The 9,511-nt window shown below is 46.7% G+C and overlaps 1 protein-coding gene across 1 annotated transcript; it reads left to right on the top strand.

Annotated features, from left to right (window-relative positions):
* Positions 1-1,510: 1,510 nt before the first annotated feature.
* Positions 1,511-1,852, top strand: LOC101633973 (histone H2A-Bbd type 1-like). The gene has a single exon (XM_004674789.1). The coding sequence runs from the start codon at positions 1,511-1,513 to the stop codon at positions 1,850-1,852; it is 342 nt and encodes a 113-aa protein (XP_004674846.1).
* The last annotated feature ends 7,659 nt before the right edge of the window (positions 1,853-9,511 follow it).

The following is a 9,511-nucleotide window of genomic DNA, read 5'->3' as shown; positions in this document are numbered from 1 at the left end:
TTTTTTCCCTTTATTGAGGCAACTTTGGCTTACAACAGTTGATATTAGGGGAGTAGGTTTACATGTTCTCAGATATATGTTTGTACCTCTCTCCCCCTGCCCAAGCACCCCCAGTCCTTTACCCGAGACCCTTGTGTCCCCTCCCTTCTGTGTTCCCATGCCCTCCCTTTCTCTCTAGTAACTTCAATTCTGTAGCCACAAGCAAGGTTATGGAGACAACTTAAATGGCCATTAGGTTGCTTAAGAGGGTATGGTGTATATACACACAATGGAATACTACTCAGCTATAAAAAAGATATAAGCGCTTGCCATTGTGACTACTTGAATGGAGCTAGAGTGGATGAGGCTAAGCAAAAAAAGTCAGTATGGGAAAGATAAATACTGCATGATTTCACCAATTAGTGGACTATGGAAAAACACAACACTAAGGATTAGAAAAAACTGAACTAAAGCAAATCTCACTGTAGAAAACTTATGGATAGTAGAGGGGGAGGTTAGGGAGTAGGAAGCAAAGGGCTAAAGAGCTCAATGTACTAAAGAGGAAGATGATAGGGTGGTGGGTATGGTGTGGTAACACGTATCTGAGGAGGTGCCAACCTATACTCAAATCATAGTGTTATGAACCAATGTGACTTAAATAAAAACGTACAATGAAAAAAAAAAGTATAAGCTCATGATACTCTTCTGTGAACATGCCAAAACATTTCTCCCCTAAAGAAGTCAACAGATTTATAGCTAATTCACAAGAGAAACCTCAGGACATCAGAAGGTGTAGTTGGTGGGGAACTGAGGGGTGGATGCCAGTGGCAGCAACCGTAGTTCATTATCATGCGAAGGGGAACCCTGAAGCTTTCTGGTGGCTGTGCACGTGCCTCGTTGGGTGTGCACCGCACAAAGGCTGAGTGAGATGAGCCAGACAGCTCTGAATGTGGCAGTGCTTTCGTTTGGAGCACATTCTCTGGAGTGACTGTTCAAGTCCAGGAGAAAAGCCAAAACCCCTCAAAAGTGGGTGGTCCAATTATGTGGTAGACTAGATTCCTACCATCCTACCATGGTCCTTTCTTTTTTTCATTTTTTTAATTTAAGATTTTATTTCTTTATGCATCCAGAACTGGGGTACAGGCCAGAAGTGCAGGGTCGGTGAGAGGATTCGCCAGAATAGAGGAGGGAGCAGAACAGGGAGATCAACAAAGTACACTGCTGAGGGGAGCAGCCAGCGGGTCAGGAGGGGTCTGCTGTGCCTTGTGGGTCAGCTCTCGGGAGGGGATCGAACTCACACTGAAGCGGCCACAGCTTGGCTTAGCCCAATCTACCATGGTCCTTTCTAAGCAGTCCCGGTCAGGGAGGGGTTCAGGGGCCGCCATGACATCACAAAGCCTGAGTTGTCACAAAGGCAGCCGCTGGCCAATGAGGAGGCTGAGAGTCCAGTGGGCAACAACAAGCATTAGACCTTGGAGAGACCCTGCTGGACAGTTGCGCCCTGCAGACCCGGGCCAGACCCATCACCATCATGCCCGGGAGAAGGCACCGCCACTTCCGGAGGACCCGGCGGCGGTCCATCTCCCGCTCCACGCGCGCGGAGCTGCACTTCCCAGTCAGCCGCGTGGACCGCCTGCTGCGCGAGGGCCACTACGCGCACCGCCTCAGCTCTGCCACACCCGTGTTCCTGGCCGGCGTGCTGGAGTACCTGACGTCCAACATCCTGGAGCTGGCCAGCGAGGAGGCACAGAGCCACCACCGGATGCGCATCACGCCGGAGCACGTGGAGAAGGCCGTGGACAACGACCAGCAGCTCAGCCTCCTCTTTGAAGACGACACCCACCTGGAGATGCCCCCGCATCACGGGAAGTGAGTGCCCGGGTCAGTGCCTGTCCCATCCAGGCAGGACCAAAGACTCAGCCTCGTCTTGTGCCCTTGTGACCCACCGGGAAGGGTGGCCTGGTCTTCTATGGTTAACTCATCTTATTAAAGTGTTTAATTCAGAAGGAAGTGTGCAAGCAGGTGTCTACTTTCGTGCTGATGAGGCTTCAAATTCACAAAAATGCCATGTAAAGTATCAAAACGAAGACATGTATTTGATCATGTCTTTAAGATAAACATTTAGACGTGGACTTCGATTGGGAATTCAAAGGAAATAGATAATGGTTTCTATGTATGTGATAAGTATGTGTATATACAGTGTGATGTGTGTGTATATGCATGTGTGGGGTATAGGTGTATATGTATTTGTACGTGTGTGCATGTGTGTGATCATGTGTGTGAAGCCCATGATAAACTGTTCTACTATGTTCAAGTTGGCAGTTTCACCTAGAGGATAGGTGGAAAAGTGACTGTTCATTTCTGGACAGCAGCATAAGGCGAGTCTGCTTGGGCCTCTTGACAGTGTTAACTTCACCTGGAAAGCTGTTAATGAGGTAGTTTTTTCCTGTCTCTGGTCTGGGTGTCGCTATCTGGAACCTGAGGACCATGTGGAAATCAGCCAAGGAACAGAGGCTGGCACCTGCATTGGGCACTTCTAAGAGGGAAGGAAACTAAGTTCTTGTTGATGTTAAGAAGCCAATGAACCCTGGACTCACAGTTCCTCCAAATTTTATGATTTACTCACTAAATGTTTTTTAGCCGAGAGCAAGATTCTCAAGTGTGAGCTCCGGAGAGGTCCCTGAGATCCTGTCAGAGAGTTGTTGTTCTTCTTTTTAAGTTCATTCATGCATACAAGAACTGGGTTGCAGGCCAGAGGTGCGGGGTTGGGGAGTGGGTGGTACTGGGGAAAGTGGGAGGATTCACCAGAGAGAGAGTGGGGAGGAGAACAGGCAGATCAACCGAAATACACTGCTGAGGGGAGCAGCCGGCAGCAGGTGAGACAGGTCTGCTGCGCCATGTGGGTCACCTCCTTGGCCCTGGATGGAATTCGTGCTGCAGTGGCTGCAGAGAGCTTCACAGTGCTGTGCTTTAATCTGCTGCACCATCAGGGAGGGCCCTCAGAGACTTCTTATATTCAAAGTTATGTGCAGAATCAAGCTGAGTGCTCTGACTCATTCTTTCAGAGGATAGACTGTGGAGTTTTCCAGAAGCTATGTGATGAATAACTACAACAAATCAAACACGAAGGTGGTAGGAAAATCAGCTTCCTTCTGTGTGCCACACACTGAGAGATTTGCGAAAATGTAAATGATACCACTTCATCAATACCATTTTTTAAATTGTTTTGGAAAATAACAATAATTTTAAATAGAAATATCCATGAGATAATAGGTATCTTTTACAGTGAATGAATGTATGTTTTTAATGTTTCAATTTTTTTTTGGCATAGTAAACACTGACAGAAATCAAAGACCAAAGTTTCTTTAGATCTTCAAAAATTTTGAAGAAGGTAAGGGATTCAGGACCACATATTTTAGACCTGGTGGTGCAAACCAGTGTGGCTTCACAGCTTCTGGCTGTGAGTGAGGCTTATTCACCTGAACGATGGTTATTCTTGGTGAGGAAGGAGGCAGCGCTGGTGGCTGCAATCTGTTTCTTTGGCTCATAGTTTTCGAATTTTAATTTATCCTTAAATTTAATTTTAATTTAGCCTTAAGGTTAATCAGGTCAGAAATGTCCCTATGATGTAAAATAGTTACACATTTGTTTCTCTTTCTGTATCTTTGCTTTGGCTAATACTTTTGCTTGGAATACAGACATTCAATCCACACTTTTTTTTTTTTTTTTTTTTCTGTATCTTTGCTTTGGCTAATACTTTTGCTTGGAATACAGACATTCAATCCACACTTTTTTTTGTTTTTTTTTGTTTTTTTTTACTGCACATTCTCTTGAATTAACTCCTTAGTTCTTTCTACCTTCCTCCCTCACCCCCTCCCCCCTTTCAATTTGTTTTTCATACCTTGTTTTCTCCTGGTCCTTTTTATCAGGATTCAGGGGGGATTGCTCCCACTTCTTTTTTTACTGATACGGCGACCACCGAGATGAGCTGTCATTCCCTACACGACGCTCTTTCTTTCTGTATCTTTGCTTTGGCTAATACTTTTGCTTGGAATACAGACATTCAATCCACACTTTTTTTTGTTTTTTTTTTTTTTTTTTTACTGCACATTCTCTTGAATTAACTCCTCAGTTCTTTCTACCTTCCTCCCTCACCCCATCCCCCCTTTCAATTTGTTTTTCATACCTTGTTTTCTCCTGGTCCTTTTTATCAGGATTCAGGGGGGATTGCTCCCACTTCTTAATATTGATTTCAGGCGGCATCAAATCTGTGCCAGTTGAGCTGTCATTCCTCTGTGTGGCTTAGTGTTCTCGAAACCTGTGTCATGTCCTCCGTGTCTCTCTGCCTACAGCTTTTTTTTCCTTCTGTTCCCTGGATATTGCCCTTTCCTTTTTATGGGTACACTCTCATTGTATTTCAGAGTACCCCACTTGTGGTCCCATCGGTGCGTTGGGTACTTCACTGTACATGGCTACCCCAGGGGACCCTCGTCCTCTCACCCACCCTTCCCCTCATAGTGTGGCTGAGCAGGGAAAACGCTATTCAGCTGAGTGGGCAGAGTGGCTGCCTTTCTCCCATGTCTTACTGGCCTTCCATTTACAGCTGGCGTGGGGGCAAGCTCTTGCTCCCCTCGACTCTGCATGGAGCCCACGGGGCATTTGCTTCTGTCCTGCCTGACTGTTCTCCTCTGTCTCCCTAGGACAGTCCCCCCCGACTTCGGGCCAGGCACGAGCCCACAGCCTTAGAGCCTACTTGACAGGTCGCCTCCAGGTGTCACCGCCCCGAATGTTCCGTGGGGCTCACTTTCTTTGCCTTCTTTTTTTTGTTTTATTTTGTTAATGTTTTAATGTGGGCTTTAAAGAAGATATCAAGGAAGGAGAGGGAAGAGCCTGAAAGGGGACTGGAAAGACGCTCGCAGACTGAGGAGCAAGGCAGAGGGATCAGAGTGACGGCCTGGCCCCCTCTGTGGCACAGTCCAGGGAGTGAGGGGGCCTGGGGAGCATCTTGGCACAACTGCAATGTCCCGACACCAGCTGCGTCCCTGGACTCCTGCAGCACCGCAGAGGGGCCTGGGAGATGGCTGCTGGCAGTTTCTGTTTAGATTGTTTTGCCTCCTCAGCAATTTTGATGCTGTTTCTTGCTCCTCCCTCCTCCTTTCCTCCACCCACCATTTCTTGCTTTTCCCACTTCCTCTTTTTACTTCCCTTAGCTGCTCCTTTTCTTCCTCCTACCACCTCCTCTTGCTCCGCCCACCTCCCCATTTGTTCCTCCCACCACCTCCTCTTGCTCCTCCCACCACCTCCTCTTGCTCCGCCCACCTCCCCTCTTGCTCCGCCCACCTCCCCTCTTGCTCCTCCCAAAACCTCCTCTTGCTCCTCCTACTTCCTCCTCTTGCTCCTCCCACCACCTCCTCTTGCTCCGCCCACCTCCTCCTCTTGCTCCTATTGAAGTCCTTGAGGCATAGAGTGTCTACAAGACAGCCTCAACATCACTCAGCAAGTAAGTAGTGAGGCCGAGGCGCAACTACTTCAGCATGCACAATGAACCTGCATTATCTTTCTACTTCCTGGCAAAGTTCAATTCATTCCATCCAATATCTACAGAAGCACAGTGGCTGGAGAGCTAGGGGGCATGGGTGGGTTGATGAACTCAGTAGTAACTCAGGTCCCTCACAGCCTTTTCTCTGTTCCCTGTGTTATTGTGAATACCTCTAAAATATCACCTTGTATTTTGTGCGGGTTATGTTTCAGAGAATCACGACTGAGTCTAAGTTTTGTGCCCTGTCCCTGACACTGTTTGTGTAGAGTGAGCTCTCTACTGACATTGCCTGAGTCTAGCTGTGACTCTAGTTAGAAGCATGACCTTTGGCAAGTTACTTACCCCCTCGAAGGCTCAAAATGCGCACACATGAAATGAAGAAAATAATATTGATACGTGATGTGATCAATGTAAAGCATTTAATATGTTCAGTAAATATTATCATTACCTGTGACTCAGGAGCGTTTCTAATGGATTTAGTAATGATGAAGCGCTGTTTTAAGCTGGAAAATTTATTCCATATCTTGTAGCGGTGATATTGGCAGTGCCTGGAGAATTAGGGCTGCCGAAACGAAGCCAGACTCTTGCTTTCCACAGAACCACTAAATGAATTAAAAGTACCTGTGTTGGTGTCTGATGCCACCTTCCTGCAGGGGAGCTGCTCATGAGCTGGGGAGACCCGGGCCATGCAGGGAAGGAGTGAGGTGACCTGGGTTTTCATAGGCACTTGTTCCCGGGACTCATGGGGCCAGTTGCTGAACCTCCCCAGCATCGCCTTTCTGGTCCCAGACATGGACAGGATACCCCTGCAGGAATGAGCTAACTCCATGTGCCAGTGCCGGGTGGGACCGATAGGCACTTGATTCCCTTTCTATGTAATCACAAGAAGGGGAAGCATTAAGTCTTGAAAAATACTTGAATAACACCAAAAGAGATCTAGTAAGTCAAATCAATTGCAGTTTTTATTTTTAAAAGTCTTATTTCTCAACTATCAAGCTATTTTTATAAAGTTAAAGTTACTGACATTTTAAAAAAAGATTTATTTTGTTTATTTATGCAGCTCTATTTATTTAGAGCTGTGTGCAGGCCAGAGGTACAGGGGGGTGAGAGGATTCCTCAAAGGCCGAGTGGGGAGCAGAACAGGTAGATCCACTGAAACCCACTACTGAGGGGAGCAGCGGGGAGACAGGAGAGGTCTGCTGTGCCATGTGGGTCGGCTCCCTGGCCGGGGATGGAGCTCATGCTACAGTGGCTGCTGGCAGCTTCATCGTACTGAGACATAACCCCTTGAACCACCAGGGAGGCCCCTAAATTTACTAATGCTTCATATAACAGATATTCTCAAATGCTAATGAATCTGGAGTTTATCTTTTTAATGTACAAAATGACAAGACTCACCTTGACATTAATGTAAGAAATTCAGTCTCTATTCACAGTAGCTGGACAACCTCAGAGGTGATTTTGCATCACATTTGTGGCCTGTCATGCTGGACTTTAGTGCAAGGTGCTTTCGGTCTTTCCTGACCCAAAATGGTCATAATTCATTAATCCCTTTAAGGCTACCTTGATATGATTGAGAGGCTTCCCTGGTGGCTCAAGGGGTTGTCTGAGCATTATGAAGCTGTTGGCAGCCACTGTAGCACGAGTTTGATCCTTTGTCAGGGAGCTCACCCACAGGGTGCAGCAGACTTCTCCTGTCTCCCCACAGACACCCCCCCCCTCAGGAGGGAATTTCAGTAAATCTGCCTGTTCTGCTCCCCACTCTGTGTCTGGTGAATCCTTTCACTACCCCCACCCTCATCTCTGGCCGACACCCCAGCTTTTGTGTGCATAAATAAATAACTCTTTAAAAAACAATGTCAGCATGATCACTAAGCCTTTACTGAACACTAGAGAGAGGTAAGTGGCAGGTATTCTGGACAACGTGTCTCAGGTGTTACTGTTTCTAAGGCCCAGAAGCAGAACTTCCCTGAGATGCTGCATTTTCAGCTGGGGGCAGACCTCTTCCCACAACCTGCTTCCAGGACCTGTGGCTGGTGTTCATTCAGAGACCTCTTCCTTCTCTCTCTCAGCAGCCTCTCATCTCAGAGCCCACCCACCCCCATTTCTGCAGCCCCTCACAGGAATCCCCTGTTCATTTTTGTATGAAGCTGGCATCATGACCCCAGATGCTCCCCTCGTCCCTCAACTCAGCACAGTTCCACTGAGCAGGAACTGAGTCTCCCCTTTCCTTCCTTCTGTAACTGCAGCACCGGCCCTGTGGTGCTTCTCCCTGCACACGCAGCCCTGGGAGCTGCCAGGGATGTGCACAAACATGCACCCACACACGCCATCAGAGTTCATGTCTGTTCACACCGTGTGGCCATAAGCTTCCAGCAAACCATGTACATTCACACCTTACCTGTGACCATCTTCTTGCAACCGTTATGCATCAGAGACAGAATAAGACACTGACATTTTCAAAGTTCTGCAAGCAAAGTATCTGGCCCAAAGAGAAAAATCTCCTAAATCTGAGAGCCCAGAGTGACACTCTGCTCTGTCTGATGCCAACTTTACTCCCTGCTGCTCCACTAAACTGCAACTCATAGATATTTTTCCTTGTGAGGTCATAAAGGCAGAGCAATTCCCAATAAAGCCGAGTGTCATAGTATCAGATAGCCTCAATAAATCAAGCAGTGACTTTAAAATAATTGCTACTTCGCTTTAAAAATGTTTGCGAGGAATGATAGAAACACATGGTAGGAATGGCTACTCATAGAAAAGAACTCTGTGGTTTCAAAAGCTGTTGAAATCTGATTTCTGACACATCTGTGGCTCGAAGTCTCTAAGGCCTGCACTGATCCAACAGTGGTATGAATGAAATAGATGTCTCATTGTTGATGGTCTGTGCAGTATCAACGCTGGTAGTCAGGGCTAGATTAGGGGAGACTGCATTTTCTGGTGCCTCTCCCAAAATGCCAAAAATATGACAACTGTTAATTCTCAGTTCCCCTGAGAGGCGAGTAATTCACAGCACAGAAATCAAACCCAGAAAGGAAATGTTCAGAATCTTAGAGTGGCTAAGACTATTTCACAGCCAAGGGTAAGACAAACTTAATGTTGGGCTGTTGATAAGAAGGGAGGATTCGGGCACCACGGTACTGCACTCCTCACCCTCTCAACCCAGGTCACGCTCACCATGCTCTTCTAGAACACAGCCATCCTCAGAGAAAGGCAGTCGAGCTGGATTTTTATTTACCACTAACACCTTCAGCATAGCCACTGGCTGGTTCACGTCCAGTGAGCTTCATATAAATGCAGTAATTTGGGTAATATATTTTGTACTTCTACTTGCCAGGACATTGTCCAAAATATTTATACAATGCATTCTTGCATGAATAAATGACTCACTTTTGCAGTCTAATTTTTAACACCAGTTTTCGAGATAATTCTGTTATGGCTTAAGTAGTTTCTATTTGGTCAACCACAAAGGGAGAAACTAACAAGAAACAGTTCTGTAAAGTGGTAGAAAATTGATTAAAATTGTCTGACAATTTTCTCAAAAAAGCAACTTTTCTCAGTAATGGCAAAACCAGCACTCGGAGGGGCCCAGAGACACCCTGACGAGCATTTCAGTGTAGAATTTTCCTCATGTAGGAAAATGTAAAAGAGAAACAAATATATGACGAGTGGTCTGGAGTTCTGAACTGTACACTTAGTTGCACACACATTTCTGCCCACATTTTGCGGGAGGGAGAATAGGTCGGTATATTGGATCACAAAGCGATAACAAGAATTGCTTTCTCATCTGCTCTGGCATGTGAGAAACCACAGAACAAAGCCGATACTGACCCCGCAGGTGTGCAGCCTGCTCTCCAACAAAGAGTCATTCATCCCTGGCTCTTGCTAGTGGTATCATCATTTGTGTGGAGACACAAAGAAGTAAACAAGAGCCCAAAGCTGGCTCTGCCTCGGTGCTTCCCGGCTCGGGAGCCTGAATTGGGTCAAGGAGGA

The sequence above is a fragment of the Condylura cristata genome, unplaced genomic scaffold (genome assembly GCF_000260355.1).
Source record: "Condylura cristata isolate star-nosed mole 26May11 unplaced genomic scaffold, ConCri1.0 scaffold00002, whole genome shotgun sequence".
In the NCBI taxonomy this organism is placed as follows: domain Eukaryota; kingdom Metazoa; phylum Chordata; class Mammalia; order Eulipotyphla; family Talpidae; genus Condylura; species Condylura cristata.
This window is presented reverse-complemented; position numbering and strand designations above follow the sequence as displayed.